This window comes from Cyprinodon variegatus, unplaced genomic scaffold, assembly GCF_000732505.1.
Source record: "Cyprinodon variegatus isolate N-32 unplaced genomic scaffold, C_variegatus-1.0 Scaffold115, whole genome shotgun sequence".
Lineage (NCBI taxonomy): Eukaryota > Metazoa > Chordata > Actinopteri > Cyprinodontiformes > Cyprinodontidae > Cyprinodon > Cyprinodon variegatus.
In genome coordinates, this window is record NW_015150568.1 from 208,055 (window position 1) to 226,632 (window position 18,578).

Consider the following 18,578-nt stretch of genomic DNA (forward strand, 5'->3'; position numbering starts at 1 on the left):
TGTATATAAATTGCTTTATTATAATTATGCAGGGAGTTTTTGAAGGAATATTTGTGTTATGTCACAACCAGAAAATTCAGAGTTTGTATAAAATGTTTAATATCAAATATAATGATGTAAATAATTATATAAAATTGCAAACTACATTTAATTTTGTATGATGGAAAGAACATGATACATAATTCTCACAGTTATGTTTAGAAATAAAGATCTGAAAAGAGTGGTTTGCTTAGGCATTCGATTCACTATCATATGCTACTCCTGCCCATGTCACTGTTAAACGATGAAATGATATTATAAAGCTTTAAAATTCATAGAACACTGTTCAATTCATCACCTTCAACCCTGCAAAGGCATCACAACCTGTTCTCAAAAGCAGGGTGAGGAGGTGATTAATCAGAGAAGCAGCCATGAAGCCATAGTAGCCAGTGAACCTGCAATGAGCCAAAGCGAAGATCAGTCAAAGAACCTAGCCTTAAAAGAAGTGTGGAAAGAAGAGAGCAATTGATGAAAGCTGTTTAGAGATCAACACAGAGGTGTGCTTCAGTAGTGCAGTGGTTAGCGTGCACAACCCATGTACGAAGGCCTTAGTTCCTGACGCGGCCGACCCGACCTGTGGACCTTTACTGCATGTCTCTCCCCCTCTGTTGTAACCCTTTTCCTGTCGGTCCACTGTAAAAAAAAAAAGAAAGAAAGAAAAAAAGAGAGAGCCAATAGTGCTGTAAAAACCTCAAAAAAGAAAAAGAGATGGTTAGAGATCATGTTTGGATAAGAATACATAGTAGACCTCTTTATTCAATCCAATTGAAACTTCAACTTTCTGGCCAAAATTATAAAGGAAATTCATGAATAGTTTGTTGGTACAATCCGGATGTAGGATGCTTTTCCTCAGCAGGACCTGAGAACAATATGGTGTTAAATTCATGCGACCCTTCTATATATTTATATTAAAGATTTTTGAAAACCACACAAATGTTCATGATGCAATTATGCACTGCTTTGTTAAGGTCATACTGAAGTTGTGTTTGGAATTACACTACCAGCAGGCTCAAGATTTGCAAACACATACTGGGCTTGCTTATTTCCTAAGAAGTGTTCAGTTTTAATAGTAAAATGTATAAATTGTTAAGTTCTTTATATTTAAGTTGTTTTTTTTTTGTGTGTATTTTTTACAGATTCATTGAAAACAACAGAATTGCATCAATATCTCCATTTGCTTTCCGGGGTCTAAAGTCACTGTTGCATTTGTAAGTATTTAGTGTTTTTTATCCTATATGACTTTCCCTTTTCTCCCTTTTACATCCAAAGCTTTTTTTAAACTCCCTTCTTTTTTCTGTGTTTCTTTTCTTCCTCACCAGTTGTTCTAATTAATTGCCTTCTTCCCAGAAGTTAGACGTCTATGCAGGAAGTTTTCAATGATTTTCTGTGGGTCTAACTGTTTGAAAGCAGCCTGCTGGGTATTTCACAAACAATATCAGAATTTTCCTTGTTCTAAAATATACTGCACACCAGTGTCTGGTTTTCTGCTGCTATATCAGTCTGTCAGTATCTGGAATGCAAAGGCAGGAGGAACTGCTGTTGGCAGTGGTTAGCTCACAAGGTGACTGTCTGAACATGTCAGCAATATCAGGTTGCACAAGATGAGAGTTGGATGTTTTTATTTTGTTTGTCTGCCAGGGATTTTGGACAAAAAATATTTTTAATTCTGTGTATTTGTATTCTTACAGTAAGTTATAGATGTTTATGAATTGTTATTATAGATTTAAACATTATAACTAACAGTTATTAGAATGGTGATCAGTTAAATAAAATAAACAGTTACGTGTCATTTATTTTTGCAGACTAAGGAAACTAACTGAGGAAACAAGCTTGGGAAATGAGTGACCTACTGGTCAAAACTAAATATAACTGTACTGTAACCTAAAACATATGACCTATAATCTCTCTCTGACTCTTTGCAAGGTTGCTCTGGTCAGATTTTGCAGCAACCTGCAGTCAAAAATACCTAAACAAGTGTCTTGGTTATTTGGTAAAACATCATAGTTGGCTTCTGAGTACCTTTTTAAAAATCTATTTAAGAAAAAATGTATGAATGATGTATTTGTTATGGACAACAGTGGTTTTTGAGATATTTTATAAGTGGTTTGATCCAAAATCAAAATCTAGAAACACAACATTTCTGTCTAGGTAAATTTCTTTTGACCAAGGTTTATAAAGTGTTTTAAATTTTCCTTAGTTTTTATCATATTTAGCTTTGATTTCTGATTTTTTTTATTCTATTTTAGTTTTAATTTGTTTTTATTATTTGCAAGTTAGTTTAGTTTTATTTTTAAAAAATGATTAACTTCAGTTTAGTTTTTATTAGTTTTAGTTATAGTTAAAAAATTTTTTGTAATTCAGCTTACATACAGGTGGCAAGACACAGGCACACACACACAAAAAAAGTAGAAATAAAATCTTAGATAAGGACAGACCTCAGCAACAATACAGATGGCCCGGGTCTGTTTTAAAAAGCTTTTTAAACCTGAAATCAAGGAAACTCTGAGTTTTCTGCTTCACAAAGAGAGTTTCCTCAACCTCTGTTTCTGTTGCCATAGTAACAGTCTCCCCGGAGCTAATCTGGTTGGAAGCAGGTTTTGTTCAGTAAATTCAGAGTGTCCTCTGTCTCTGCTATATAGGGAGAGGGTTTTACAACTCAGTTGACAGTTTATGAGGTTTATTTGGTTTTGGTTTGTTTAATATGAGCGACACGCTCATAATTGTTTTTTTATATTACATGAATAGAATAATTAATTATGCGGTGAAAGTGAATTACAGGGTTGCAATTCATTGAGTTAGGGATTCATTGCAGGGTTGGGATTCATTGAGAACTGGGACTGATAACCATTAATAACAGCCGTTTATTGGGACGATAACATCCGAAGTGGCTGCAAACAGCAACAATTTACTGTGTAAAGGAAATCAGAATCAAAATAAGGAGGAACCCCGTAAGATGATGCACAGGTCCTATCAATTAGAACAATGTTTTTATGCTTCATCCTCACCTGCTTCCAGATGATTTCACCTAAATAGAATATGTTGATCCATTACCATTATGCGGTAAACTAGTTTCCCCCATTATGTTATTGTGCTTACAGCAGGCTATGGCAGGCCTTTTTAATATGTATTAGTGTGAATGAATATGTATTCCTGATATCTGGAAAATAAAGCATTTTGTCCTTGTCAAAATGATTACTTCAAACAAAATGACATTCTTTGCATCTGGAATAAACATTCTGGATGTCTATAAATGAATATCAGATCTCCATATTCCTATTATTGCTGGTCATCAATTGTATTATTTTGACGGTGAAGAAATGTTTTCCAGATGTTATAAATACATATTCAGTCAAGCTGATAAATGTCATAATGGCCACTTTCTATGTATATAAAACTTCATTCTTGCTTGTACAGTTTAGTGTTTTTACATTCTGAAATTCAGTTTCTGCAGCAAAAATTTTATTTAGAAAATCTGCTTTTACAGTTCCAACTAGGAATGTAATTAGGAACAGGAAAAACAGCCTGCCATAGCAGACTGCATAAAAATGTATGCATTAACTCGAGCAGCAATCTTCTCCTTCACTATCTTCCTCTCCTTTGCAACTATAGGGTTAGCAGCCTGTAGGGCAGCTGTAGTTCCAACCTTAGGCTAGATCAATTGAGAGTTGAGGGTTTAACTCTGAGTTTGTTTAAACCTGCTGTGTGAAATGGACCCCTGCCTGCCTTATCTGCCATCTGCTGGGGTAAAGCAGTTAAGTGAAAAGAAGCTAGAACAGCAAATGGAAACTAGACCTCATATTGAGGCAGTGGGTAGCACTGCTGCCGTGCAGCAAGAAGGTTCTGGGTTTGATTCCTGGCCCGGTATCTTTCTACATGTTTTCCCCATGATACATAGGTTCTCTCCGGGTACTTCAGCTTCCTTCCACAGTCCAAAACATGACTATTAGATTAATTGGCTTCTCTACATTGTCCTTAGCTGTGAGTGTGTGTGTGCATGTGTGTCTTCGTTTGTCTCTGTGTTGCCCTGCGACAACCTGTCAGGGGGTACCCCACCTCTCACCTAATTAGTTTTGAAAATGTAATTTTAGTTTTATTTTTTCTCCAAGGTCCAATTTTTATTTTTACTTCAGTTAAAAAAAAAAAGTTTTTTAAATTCTAGTTTTCATAATTTTGTTAGTTTTAGTTAACAATATCAACCCTGGTTTGAATCCAACGATATTTGTTACTAATCATGCCATCCTTTGTAGTACAGTAACAGAAATTGTGAATCCATTTATGTTCCTATATGAAATAATTTATCTTTTTAAAACTTTTTTTTTTACTCTGGCAAATAACTTTTTATAGAGGATGATCGAATTCCTGATTGGACAAATCATAACTGCAAATCATAAACTTGCAATAGATAGAAAACCTTTTTTCTCAGCATGTGTGTCTACTCTGATAACACCCTGGGTGATAAACCATATCAAGCATATTGGAACCTACTCCTGAATGGCATCATGTAAAACACCATCATTTGCTTTTCTAATTGTGTTGATGTATTCCTATCTGGGTGTTAACGTCCATAACCAAATGCTCAGTTCATCAAATGCATTTAATTAGCATTACCAAGCTCCAATAATTTCGTTATCCTGTCATGCAAAGGCACTATAGGTGTCCTTAGTTTATCACGTGTTTGATTCTTATTGTTTTATGTTTATAGGCTAAATGACATAGGATAAATTACACATATATTGTATCCTAAATTAATGCTAAAAATACTTACAAAACATGGTGTTGTTTAGTTGAGATTGTTTAATTATAGTTTTAGACCTCTCAGATTTGTTGTGTCCTTATTTATAGGAAACCTGTACAACTGAGAATTTGCACCTCTTATTTATAAAGACTGTTTATGGAGTTTTTTTTTTTTTTTTTTTTTTTTTTTTTTTAAAGAACCATGAATACATTCAGAATGTGTGGGAATTTAAACTGCTTCCCACACACTAAATACATCATTGAAGGGCAGAGGCAGTAAAGCCAGCTTCAAATCCCTCTGTTTGGAGAGTGCATTCTTGTTAAAAAAAAAAAAAAAGAAGAAGAAAATGGTCTTTGTTCTCAGAATGACAAACTCTCTACTGAATAATGCAGCTTTCATCTCTGTCTGTTTGGCTGTTTCGAAGTTCAGCTGAGCTTTTAGTTGAGAGACTCTGCAGAGGAAGGCTTACCTGATGCTACCTTAATTTAAGCAGTGAAATGTTTATGTTTATGTCTTTGACTCTTGGTGGGGCCTATTTTTTTAAAAGTTTTGTCCTTAGACCTGTACACTCTTTGGATATCTAAGTTAATATGTGCAGGATATAGTATATGTGTGTTTTGCAGAGCTCTGTCTGGAGGTAAAAAATGGGAAATGTATTTTTCTGGACACTATTGATTACATAGAATGATGTCTGCAGATTTAAAGAGTATCTTAAATAATATTTTTTGTTCCTTTTTGTTGATTAGGAGTCTGGCTTACAACAACCTGGAAACACTGCCCAAAGATGTCTTCAAGGGTATGGATGCTTTGACCAAAGTGTGAGTTAATGGTTTTTATTTTATGCCACAGTTCTTGTTGGAGACAGGCACCAGCTCTTTACTTGCAATGTTTAAAACAATATATGGAAGGATATAAAATGGACAGAGGGTTTTTGCTTTGCATGTCTGCATGGGATAAAAATCAGGAAAAGCAAAAAAAAAAAAAATGTGTTTGTAAAGTCCTTTGACTCATGACTCATTTAATGCAATAAGTCAGTGAAATCGTTCTCCCTCTGCTTCTCCTGAGGTCAAACTGGAGAAAAGAAGGAAGGTGATGCGTAGAACACTTTTATGCAATTAAGACGAAAAATAAAAAGCAGTGTAGTCTAAAGGTCAAAAAAGAAAAGGAAATGTCAGATTCCCAAAATGTTTCAGCAAAAAGGTTGCAAGTCACTCAGAAAAAAACTAACTCGGATCTTATTATGGCTGCACTGTCAAAACCAAGCAGAATGATGTGAGCATGCATGGATTCAGTCTAAGAATTCAAGGTCAATGACTACTCAGATGGAGTGTGTGAGGAGGAGAGAGCACTCAGTGGATGGGGCGCTAGTTGGCTTGAACCCAGAAAAAATCATGGAGGGATTTCATCGTTAAAACATTAGCCAAAAAGCTCTGAATATTTATATTTTAAAGATGAAAATCATTTACAATATGCCTGGATGGGATTTTTTCTCACATGCAGGGATCTACGAGGGAATAATCTGGTTTGTGACTGCCAGCTCAAGTGGCTGGTGGAGTGGATGCATAACACCAACGCAACTCTGGACCAGATCTACTGCAGTGGGCCACCTATTCACCAAGGGAAGAAAATCAATGACCTGCAGCCACAGTCATTTGACTGCATCACTACAGGTATCACTTTGTGTGTCCCCTCTGTCCCTGCATCACACAAATAACAGCTCCACACTGCATATTAATACGTAATATCTGCTGCACCTATGCGTGTTTATGTTAGATATTGAATATGAAGGGATTACTTTAAGATCAAGGGCAAAGTCCAATACTGTATCTTGTTTTCTCAGAGTTTGCCTCCTATCAGCTGCTGAGGTTTGAGTCCATTTCAGTTGAAGCCTTCACCTTTGCCAATGAGCAGTATGTGGTGTTTGCACAGCCCTTTGCTGGCACATGCAACTTCCTGGAATGGGATCATGTTGAGATGACCTTTAGAACATATGACACAATTGAAAGTGAGTATAAAAAAAACTATTATAGACTGCAAACTGTGAATATTTGATATAAAAAGGAGCAGTAGGATCATACAAAGCCAGAGGTTTACAAATTGTACAGTAAAAGTATCGTCTCCTTAATCAGCAGCTAAGAGTTCTACTTAAACTTAGCTAAAGCATTCTAACTTCTTGGATATTGAAAATGAATGAGATTAATATAAATATTTCATCTTTTGATGTCAGCAACTCATTTGGATGCAAAAATTGATTGTTCTAAGGCCATATGTCTGCTATTGCTTGGCTCAGTGTTTTGCATCTCATAACTCGTTCCTCATGTGTACTTTTAATTTCAAGGCTGTCAGGGTTGGTGGATGTTGTTGTGGACCAAATTGCAGAGTAGACAAGGCAGATATGTTTTTTACAATTTTAATTGTGAATTATATGGTGTTATAATTATATGGTTTTACATAAATCCAGAAATAACAGGCTACTGTACATCGTCAGGAACCAAAAACTAGAGAAGCACGGGAGAAATGTACAATAAGAAATTAAGAGAATCCAGCACTGAGGAACTGCAGAGGAGGAGTATATATGGCAGACAGAACAAAGGCTGTGTCTGAACGTCTAACCTAACCCCTAAATCCTACTTTTCTCTCCCCGTTGGTCACGTAACTCCACCTCCGCAGCTTGGTGGCGTCTTTGATATCTGTTGCCAGTGACCGATAGAGACAGCATACAGTGACAGCAGGCCACTGTGACAGCAAATCCCATAATGCTTTGCGAGGAGAGCTCTCTGCGCAAAGCATTTGAGGATATATCTGCTCGTCTAGTAATGGATGATCACTGCTTTTCAAGGTGCATTGTGGGAAATTTGGAGTCCACTGCTTTTACATCAAATAGACGTTTGGATACTCTAATATTTGCGTAACCACTATATAGTGCCCTATATAGTGATTAGGGCAGACATTCGGACACACCCAAAGAATGGAGTAATCAGTTAATTGGGAGCAGGTGTGGACAGAAGCAGCTAGAAAGGAGCCAAGGGAAAAGGAAAAGGACACTAGGGGGCAACAAAGGGTAATTAAAAAAGAAGTTAAATACGGCTAATGGGAATGATAAGAGAAGGGACTGGAGATAACTGGAGAACTGGAAAATATAACCTAAAAATAAGACAATAAATAACTAACTAAAACTAGACCAAGGAACAAATGATAGCAAAAATGCTGAAAAGACATAAAAAGAAAGAATTGAAAAAAATTATATGACAATACAGAATGACATAAAATAAACCATAACTTAAAACCCAAAATGAAAACTTACACAGAACCAAAAACTCCAGAATGGCACTAGTTCTTTCTAAGTAATCAGTCTTTATAATCTGATTTAAGGAGGCAACTATTTATGGTTGTATTCTGGTACTTGCTTTGTTTGCAAGCATTATGCACATAGCTCTAATCATTCAATTTGTGTATCTTTCCTACCGAGGCACCTCTATTGTTGTCTGCAAGCCAGCGGTGATTGACAACCAGCTCTTCATCATTGTGGCCCAGCTGTTTGGAGGCTCCCACATTTACAAACGTGACTCCTCTGCAAACAAGTTCATCAAGATCCAAGATATTGACATTTTGAGGATTCGCAAACCTAACGACATCGAGACGTTTGTGATTGATGGAGAATCTTTCTTTGTCATTGCTGACAGCTCCAAGGTTGGGAGGTTTATTTTTTTTTTTGCTTCTTCTTCACGTTTTCTACTGTTTCAGTAATGTTTTTATTTAAGGGAAAAAAAACATCACGGCTACTGAATTTGATTCTTAACCATTGTGCAGGTGTTATTATTTACTATGAATGAATAATACCACCATGTTTGCCAGCTCCTCCCCTGATGCTCTTGTCTGCAATGTGTTGGCTCATGTCTGCTCCTGCTGATTAGTCTTGCATTGCCAAACGTTTGCATATGCTTAGGCATATGCTCAGGGACACTCATGAACACACACACGCTACTTTATCAAGTCCAACACTCTAAAATGTAAATTTTGTCATAAATTATAAATTAACTGTTTGATTCTTTTCCTGTTTTTTTGCAGGCTGGGTCCACAACTGTATACAAATGGAACGGCATTGGCTTCTATTCCCACCAGGCGCTTCATCCCTGGTACAGGGATACGGATGTTGAATATCTAGAGATTTCCAACAAACCCCACCTGATTTTGTCCAGCAGCTCCCAGAGGCCTGTTGTGTACCAATGGAACAGGAGCCAGAAGAAGTTTGACCGCAGGACTGACATACCAGACATGGAGGACGTATTCTCCATCAAACACTTTCGGGTGAAAGGTGAGAACTAAAACATTGAGGTCTAAACCATTTTGATTTTCAGTTGTCCAGTTCGCGTAATTCAGTCTTTTAATGTAGAAATGTATTTTTTCCCCCGCATCGTTAAGGTCTTTATTTTGAGAAAAAAAGTGTATTTGGTCTCAGTAGGAGTTTCCAAATATTGACTTTAATCTGTTTTTGCTTTTTTTTTTGTTTACTCTTTAAATGTTTCAGATCAGCAAACCTAATTTAAAAATAAGAAAGGTATCCAAATTAAATAGAAATATATATCTAAACTATTTTTGCTCTTTGTAGAAATGTAATAGCCCCCTTGTTAAAACAGAAACCACTGTAAATGAAGCTTATGCGTGATTTCAGTCTTGAAGACTCCTTTGAGCTTCACCTGAACCACCTGCAATGTCCCTCATTTAGCCCCAGCCAATTAACTCGGGGGGGCGCTCCACCTCCGAAGCCAATCATCTTGCAAGCAAACTTCCACCCATCTCCTCCCTCATTCTCAGTCCCACTCATCCTCTGGCTTATTTCACCACCAGTGTCCGGGCCCTGGGGGAAGACTACGCTAATCTTTTTCTAGGTTACTAATCCAAGCATATGTTGATTCACAGCATCAAAGTCTTCTGTAGGGGCCAGAGCGCCAAATAACTTATTTTTTTTTATGTCTTCATCTGCTTCCGTCTCCTTGAACCCCAGTCGGCTTCGGCTTATGGCCACTCACACTGAACCTGGTTCTGCTGAAAGATTTCTTCCTGTTAAAAGGGAGTTTTCCTCTCTACTGTCGCTACATGCATGCTCAGTGCGGGGGATTGAAGACAGTCAATGAGTCGATGAAATTAGCTGGGTTCCCTTAGATAGAAACATGTTGAAGATTATGCTCATGTTACTTGTATAAATTAATTTAATATTTTCTAATTGCATCTTTTCTCTGTATGAGTCTCTCCAGGTTAAATAAACCATTTTCTACTTACTAAACACAGTAGTCCTGATCACTACAAGGCCTATAAGATCTCTTTAAGAGCACATTTCTAGCAATGAAATGTGGAGGGATATGACCAAGGTGGATAATTCTGTGAAAGCATGCCACCAGTTAAATCTTGTGAAAACATTTCAGCGAAAAAATACACACACACACACTAAAAAAAAACCAAAACTCTACCATCAAACAATGTGACAGGATGAAATTAGACAACTAATTGATGGCACAATTAATCTGATGCCTAGCAGAAAATCCTGAAGGAAAAGAAAAAGTCCTGCCACCACTTTGTGTCCAATCATGAAAGGCACACGTGCAAGTCTGCATTTGTATTATTAGGAATAATGAAAGTAAATAAATACATATTTGGGTGTGGCCTAGTCAAGATCTGGACATTAATTTAATTGAGATGCAGTAGCAATGCTTGAAAATCCTCTGACGTGAAGAACGGGTCCAAATCACCTCACATTGATCTAAAATACTTAGAGCCATTTCTCAATAAAGCTTGATTGAAATAGAGATGGTCAAGATGCTACAACCTTTCATTATATTAGGGGCAGTTACTTTTCTATTCACCTTTATTTTAAAGGGCCTTTTTCTCCTTTGAAAAAAAAATACTTTCAAAACATATGTCTTTACTCCAGTGACCTTTCTCAAAATATGTTTGATGATCTGAAACATTTCACTGTTACACCAGAAAGCCATAAGGCAGCAAACACATTTTTATAGCATTATATGTATGTTATTTATTAGACCTTTGTTTCTCATCTTACAGTAGGTACGGGTTTTCTTTTCAAGGTGGTTTTATGCCACCACAATAAAAACAGCTCATTTATCACTACTATGAAACATTGCTTTCATTGTGTCCTTGCCTGTGAGGCAGCTAAACTATTTGTGCTTCTTTCCTGAGTTGCTGTTGCCACAAGCAGTAAATTATTTGAGATTTGGAATTACGTAAACTGCTTTTGTGAGCTTTTCGGTTTCCCATCCATGTTAAATTCCCTAAGGTCTAAACTAAACAGTCTCTTGGATCTTTGTCCTTTTTCAAAGGTGAGCTGTTCATATGCTTGACAAGATACATCGGGGACTCCAGGGTGATGCGCTGGGACGGTGCCATGTTCAAAGAAGTGCAGGCATTCCCTTCCCGTGGCTCTATGGTGTTCCAGCCTGTCTCTGTGGGCAAGTGGCAGTATGCCATCCTGGGCAGCGATTTTTCACTGACACAGGTCTACCAATGGGACACTAAGAGGGGGCAGTTTGTCCCATCTCAGGAACTGAGTATTCAGGCACCGCGGGGGTTTTCTGTGGTCTCTGTTGACAACCGGGTGTTCCTACTGGCGTCCAGCTTCAAGGGGAAAACTCAGATTTATGAGCACCTCATGATCGACCTGAGCGACTAAAATCACTTTGTGTTAAGTTCAATTCAGTTTTACTTTTCAGTGATGATGTAAAAAGTCCGAATTTAAATCCATTAATTGCGTCGTACTATAGGTTTTACCAAGGAGGCCTTAGAAGCAGGTCAGACTGTTATCTTATTGGGAATTCCTTTTTTTTCAAATAAAAAAGCCATATAGTTACCACTTTTCTTAATTTTTAAGACCCCGTTCTATTGTAATTTTCTGTTTTAAGTTTCTAACCGATGGGGTGACAGGTTTTATAACTTTGATTTTTTTTTCTTTATTTTATCAAACCAGTTCAGGGAAATATACTTCAACATCAATGCTATTGCTTGCTGCTGGCATGTGAGATGTGAAAGGAAAAAAAGAAATTCATTTAAAGTTTTATTTTCTACATCTGTTCTGAACAGACTGATGCAGTCTGCATTGATTCTTTTTAAACTCTAATTTCAGAACACCAATTCTGCCAAATGACATCCAGTGTTTTTCTAAATTACATTTTTGACCTTTAGCTGATGTCACGATTGACTTCAGCAGCACAAATTAAGACAAACAAAAGAGAGCCGAGACGCTCTTTAGAGGTAAAAATCTAAAGTTTCTCCAATCATTTGTGTCACCAGATTTATGTACTTTTACCCCACTTTACTCTTTGTGTGAAGTAATAACATATCTTCAACTTCTCCATATGTGTTTTAGAGTCTCACAGGTTCTTTTTTTGTACAGGATTGTCTTATTTTTAGCTCCATCTAATCAACTTCCCTATCATTACTTAAGAAAAGCATCTCCATAACGTTTCCAGGTGGTAACTTAGCATTCAGGGTGATTTGCAGTGTTGGTATTTTGCATTTCAATCAGAAGGTTTTGGGTTTATTTAGCACACAGAACGTTTTTCAATGTTTGCAGCCATGGACGGTTGCATTTAGAAAATATGTTACTGCAGTTAAAACTACAAACTGGACCTTATTTTTCAGTTTCCAGTTATGTGCCACTTTCTCTCGGTTTATCAAATACAACCTAGATAAACAGCTGTGGAAAAAAAATCAAAGGGTGTGAATACTTTTGCAAGGCTTTGTAGACTTATCCTATTTAATGCTTAGAAGAAGAATAAAACATGCAGGCTCTGATAAGGAATCACAGCCATTTAAATCTCACACTGTGACACAATAGCTCTATAGACTCACTATCGACAGTCCAGATGGAGACCTTGAATAAACAGACAATCTAAAAAAAAAAATACAAGAATAATTTTCAGACTTTTGCAAGAGCATCAGATACACTTTCCAGTATTAAGACATTTTTGTAAAAGGTATGCCATTGGTTAATACCACACTGTTACATTTCAAGGAAAAAATGACTTAATCGTCTAGTAGTTACTCCTTAATCCTCCCTAAATCCCCAATTAATATTTCATGCTTGGAAGGAAAAAAATAAACTGTGACGAAACATCTTCTTGTGAAAAATACTCTGCATGTATGATGCATAAACTCGTGGTTTTGGTTTCACAGTGAATAACACACCAGAAGCCTCCCACTGTGTAACCCAGTGCCCTCTCTTTCACTGAACTCTTAGCCCCTTTTCTCCCCCAGCAGCAAAAACCATTGTTATCTTTTCTCTGCTGCTAAATGCTAACCACTGTGATGCTCACACTACCTGTGCTTTCACTCCCTGCTCCTATCGGATACAAAAAGAAGCAGAACAGATAACAAACTACATCCCAGACAACAAATTGCCAAATATAGCATTTATGTGTTTACAATGTGTGTGTAATTTATATTAGTTTTCTACGTAGGAGGTTCCAGACTCAGTGTTATTTTTGATAGCCTGTAGAATTAAATGTAGAGCGGAACCAGATTGCCGTATCATGATCCTTTTTCTGCATAACTGTAGACATTTTTGTCGTGTCAGTGTGATCAGGTTAGAAAACTTTGCTCACTGTGTTTTATATCTCATAGAAATAAAATGCTAAATCAGAAATGTTGTTTGTTTGATCACCAGTATCTGATTAATCACACATTGTGAAAATAATTCACATTACCTCTTGTGTGGGCATGTTGTTTTTTCCTAACCTTTTACTCTTTCTTCATCATGGCCATAAAAAAAAACACTTCTGATAAAATACAACTCTTTGACCTTAATAGATTGAACATTTTAGCATTAGATATACAATATTTAAATTAATTATGATAGCTAATAAATAGAAACTAGGCTGAAGGGTATTCTATTCTGGGATTAAGGACTTTTTTTTAAATAATTCATGAGAAAAGGGCAGATGACACAACTTACATATCAAATGCTTTAAAATTAGCTTATAATATGCACTAACTGTGAATATTATACATAAATATGGCTGCTAAATATGATACATTAAGTGCATCTTCAGCGTAACTAAGAAGTTTAGTCTGAAGCTTGAGAATTCATATTTTTCAATAAGAAAATAACAGGATCATGTATAACACTTATAATTTCAACAATCCCCATTTTATTTTAGGTTTGCAATAAGTAAAACAAAGAAAACTACTACAGATTGTTTGACTGAGATAATTGGTTTGAGTTTACCGTTATTTAATATCCTGCATTTATTGTGTGATGTTTAAAACCTTAAAAAAGTCTTAATTCAGTCTAGATTGCTCATTCCACGTTTTATATTTCATTCAGTCACATTTTAAATATGTACATCTTTTGGCTTTTCTATTGACCTTTTTAAATCCTAATTACATTTCTTTGTTTGTTTTTAGACAAAAGTGCTGGGAGCAGCCATTTATTTTGTGGTTCTGTGTAAATAACAAGGCTGTAATTACACCCATAAAACTGGCTTAGGGTTGTTTGTTTTGGGAATGGAAATCAAAACAACCAAGTGACCTGATCCACTGAAAAGTCTTGCATGAAAGTATTTAATTGGATCTTGCTGAAGAAAAAACACAGATTTCCATAGTTGACTAAAACAATAACCATTAGAATGCCTACTGCACTGGCCACATTGCAAAAGGTGATAATAGAATAGAATACTATAGAAAATCCCTTTATTGTCCCACAATAGGGAAATTCTGGTGTTTACAGCAGTAAAAAGATTATAGGAAAAAAAATGGTCACACAAACGTGGACCTTAGAAAAGTGTATAAGAATAACATAACAGTGAAGAGTATAAAAACAAACAAAATACTGTAAATTTTTTTTAACAATATAAATCCTGTGCACCTTAAGAATAGATAACCAATATGCAGCTATGGGAATTTTTACAGTAATGGATATTTGAAAATATAAGCAACATCAGAGATGTTTAAAATGACAGCAGCATGTTAATTAACTGACTAAGAATAGAAACCGTGCAAAATTAGCATGAATGTAAAAACTTTTTTAAGTTGTCGGAAACAGTGGAGGTTATAAAGTCTTACAGCTGAATGTAAGACTCTGATCCCATTGGTTTTTAAATGTAAAACTGATAGGATCAGATCCCACACCAAGAGATGCCAACATGAGTTGCTTTAACTTTTTTCTAATTAAACATAGGTCTTACATTTAATTGATATTTGCATTGGAAAAAAGTCATAAATTGAACATTCTTAACCTGCTAATAATGTTTCAACAGAAAGTGTAAAACAATTATGGGTTATCTCAAACTGTGTCAATGTTTGTGTTTCCCAACCTTTATTAAATTCTCATAACACAAAAAAAGAACTAGTTAAAGTATGCAGGGTTGGATGATGTGGTCATAGAGTGTTAAAGTATTGGTTCTTAGTTTTTTTTTGTTCAAGTACACATTGTGCCGAAAAATATGGAGCCTCTGAAAGAAAATTACAGAAAAAAACCTTTCTCATGCACATCAGATGCATTCAGATGCACTTTGCACATTTAACCAGGACGTCATCTTCATTTTAAGTGTTTTTCCGAAACATAAAATACAACTGTTTGCTAATAAAACAAAATAAAGCACAGTTAGTTGGTATTCACAGTAACTTAACCCAAATTACTTTTTAATAACACTTGTAACGGAAGTTATCTGGTGCACACAAGAAAGTTCATAGTAATGAGCTCTGATGTAGATGATTTTTTTATACAACAAGCGACATTAAGAATTATTAGAACTATTACTTTTGTCTTTTGAAGTGGAGGGGGCGCTCCGAAACACCTACTATGACTTTGTTGTGGAATCAGCCATCTTCTATGAACCTGTCTGTTGGAGCAGTGGCTTATCTGTAGCTGAGAGAAAGCAGCTGGATTATCTGATCAGAAAGGCCAGCTCTGTGATTGGATGCCTTCTGGACTCAGTGCAGGAGGTAGGAAACAAAATTATTCTAACTAAAATAACATCTGTGTTGGATTATGTCTCCCACCCCATGCATAAAGCTGTTGCAGAACTAGAGAGATCCTTCAGTGACAAACTGCTGCACCCTAAATGCATCAGGGAGCGTTATAACAGATCCTTCCTCCCAGCAGCTGTAAGACTTTATAACCACCACTCAAAATGACAAAATATTATGGGATGTTTAATCTACTCTTCTTACTGTTGTCAGTGTTTTATCCTACATTCATATCCTCCTTTACTAATTTAAGATATAACATGAAAAGGAATGCATAATCATCTTGCATTGTTGCAGGATTTAACCAGAGGCGTAGCCAAAAATGTTTTATTATATATATATATATTATATTATTTTATAAGGGTGGCCAGGCAATAACCAATGTACACTGAGGGGTGGCCGAAAGTGGATATGCACCAGAACCTCAGAGTCAATCTACATTGTTCCAACAGGAACAAGCCCAATGTCCATATTTCTAAATAAAGACAAACTATACTTTCCTACAGCCTTTGCTAACAAATAGATGCATATATTTAAACATCCGTCTAGATAAAAGGTATATTGGATAAAATTCTTTCAAGTTTGAGTTCTGGAGCATAAATCTTTTCCATCATCATTACTTACCTACTTTTATGAATATCATTCTGCATTAAATTGATATTTACAAGCACTAATATCTACATAAATTGATAATTTAATATTTTTTTATTAATATAGTTATTTCTATATTAATATTAATAGTGGGTATCACTGCTGCCTTGCAGCAAGAAGGTTCTGGGTTCGATTCCCGGCCCGGAGTCTTTCTGCATGGAGTTTGCATGTTCTCCCTGAGCATGCGTGGTTTCTCTCTGGGTACTCCGGCTTCCTGCCACAGTCCAAAAACATGACCATTAGGTTAATTGGCTTCTCTAAAGTCCCCTTAGGTGTTAGTGAGTGTGTGAATGATTGTTGGTCCTGTTTGTCTCTGTGTTGCCCTGCTATGGACTGGCGACCTGTCCAGGGTGTACCACGCCTCTCGCCCATAGACAGCTGGAGATAGGCACCAGCACCCCTTGCGACCCCACTTGGGGTACGCATGTAAGAAAATGGATGGATGGATGGTTATTTACAGTATCTATGAATTCACTGAAGACTCTTAGATGACTTGCAGACACATTTTCTCTGTACGGCATAAAACAGAAAATCTAGTTCTGAAAAGAGCATGAATTCTGTACTAAGCATCTCTAATGTTGGTATATTAGTAATTGTTCATATATATAAAATTACAATGTTTTGAATATTCTACTTGAGAGAAAAAAGTACTAGGGGGGGGGGCAATGATTGGCTAAGGGTGGCCATGGCCACCCCTGGCCCCCCATAGCTCCACACCTGATTCTATGTAGGTTAAAACTGTTATGGACACTTTCGTCTGATATTTTAATACTACATAAATATAGTTCAGGTGAATGTTTTTTCAAATGCATGAGAACAGAGATATGCATCTTTCTCATCTGCTCAAAGGGAAACTTGAAGAGTTGTGTAATGTTTTGGATTTCCAGCAGAGCTGCTTTGTGCTCACTGATGCCCCCCTGTGGGTTAAAGAAAAACTCCCGCGTGGGAGCTTCTGTAGTGACACCAAGGTTAGTGATTAACCTTGCGCTTCCAGTCTCTGAGGACAGACACAGAAACGTCGGACGGCACTTTCCCCGAGGAATGCTGCCTCTCAGCCGCCACATCCTCCAACCACCATGGGCGAGAGCAACCACTGTCTGAGGGAAGGGGCTTTAACCGTGGAAGACGACGTAACGGTGACGTTTCACAAAGTTGTCAGCCATGAAAACCAGAGTCGCCTCTATAACGACCGGGAGGAAGACGATCCTGACGGTGAGGACCAAGCAGAGGAGACGGTTCATCTGAGGAGGAACTGTCTTAAAGATGCTGGAGAGGAGCAGGAGGCGCGCGGGAGCGAACATTCCCTGCTGTGTCTACCGGCTTTCTGCGTGACAGACAAGAAGACCGCATCTTCCGGAGAGGAAAAAACACCTGAGGGTAGGTTCACTCCTAAACTTTACCCCAATCTTACTAAATACGATTTACTTTTTAAATAAGATGCAGAGTTTGGAATGAAAAACGACCAATCAATGACTTCCTGCGTAGCTTTACGTTATACAACTGAGCGTTGCGTCATTTATTAATGACGGCGGATATATCACGTGCTCTAATAGGCTGAGCACTTTGCAATTTTATTGTATATTTCTTTTAACAGGTTTCTATTGCTATTTAACGTTGGGATATATTTTCATATATATATGTATATGTTATTATTATTATAATTTTTTTTATTATAATTTTTTTTGTTTGTTTTGTTTGAAACATAACTTGTGTCTGTTATCAAAACGTTTTCCACTTCAGTAGCGTTTTCTCCCTCCTTCATTAGTCATGGTTGATAAAACAGCAGCTGGTTGCTAAGCATAGGGGCCCTCCTGCTGTAAACCTTCTTAATTTTCCATCATCCCTAAAGAGGATGGAAGTATGGAAGCCCGTTTATGCCACTATCATTATTATTCGTAATAATTGAGCCAGTGTTATAGTTTTAATTTGGTGGCTATGCTGAATCATAGTTTTATTTTTGCTCTCTGTAAATATGAGCTATTAGATCAGATAGTATAATCAAAGTAAAGAGGATGACAAGGCAAAATTGTGAAAGTGTAAATACCAATAATAAGATACTTTTTGTATCGACACGTAAAATATTCTATATTAATAGTTTAAATTAAAAAAGTTTCCAGTTTAAATTAAAAAAGTTTCCATAGTGCATGAATAATTAGGACTGGGCAATATGGCC

At 36.6% G+C, this 18,578-nt stretch overlaps 2 protein-coding genes across 2 annotated transcripts in view; both read left to right on the forward strand.

Annotated features, from left to right (window-relative positions):
• Positions 1-11,624, forward strand: part of lgi1 (leucine-rich, glioma inactivated 1) — a 17,686-nt gene extending 6,062 nt beyond the window's left edge. Inside the window, 7 exon segments of the mRNA XM_015375237.1 lie at positions 1,101-1,247; positions 5,521-5,592; positions 6,275-6,444; positions 6,615-6,779; positions 8,244-8,464; positions 8,843-9,089; positions 11,110-11,624. Coding sequence (XP_015230723.1) covers positions 1,101-1,247; positions 5,521-5,592; positions 6,275-6,444; positions 6,615-6,779; positions 8,244-8,464; positions 8,843-9,089; positions 11,110-11,459 — 1,372 coding nt within the window. The 3' untranslated portion in view covers positions 11,460-11,624.
• A 5,745-nt stretch (positions 11,625-17,369) lies between these two features.
• The window catches only part of slc35g1 (solute carrier family 35 member G1), an 8,951-nt gene continuing 7,742 nt past the window's right edge, over positions 17,370-18,578 (forward strand). The window contains exon 1 of the mRNA XM_015375206.1: positions 17,370-17,782. Within this exon, the coding sequence (XP_015230692.1) occupies positions 17,482-17,782 (301 nt within the window). The 5' untranslated portion in view covers positions 17,370-17,481. The remainder of the gene's footprint in view (positions 17,783-18,578) is intronic.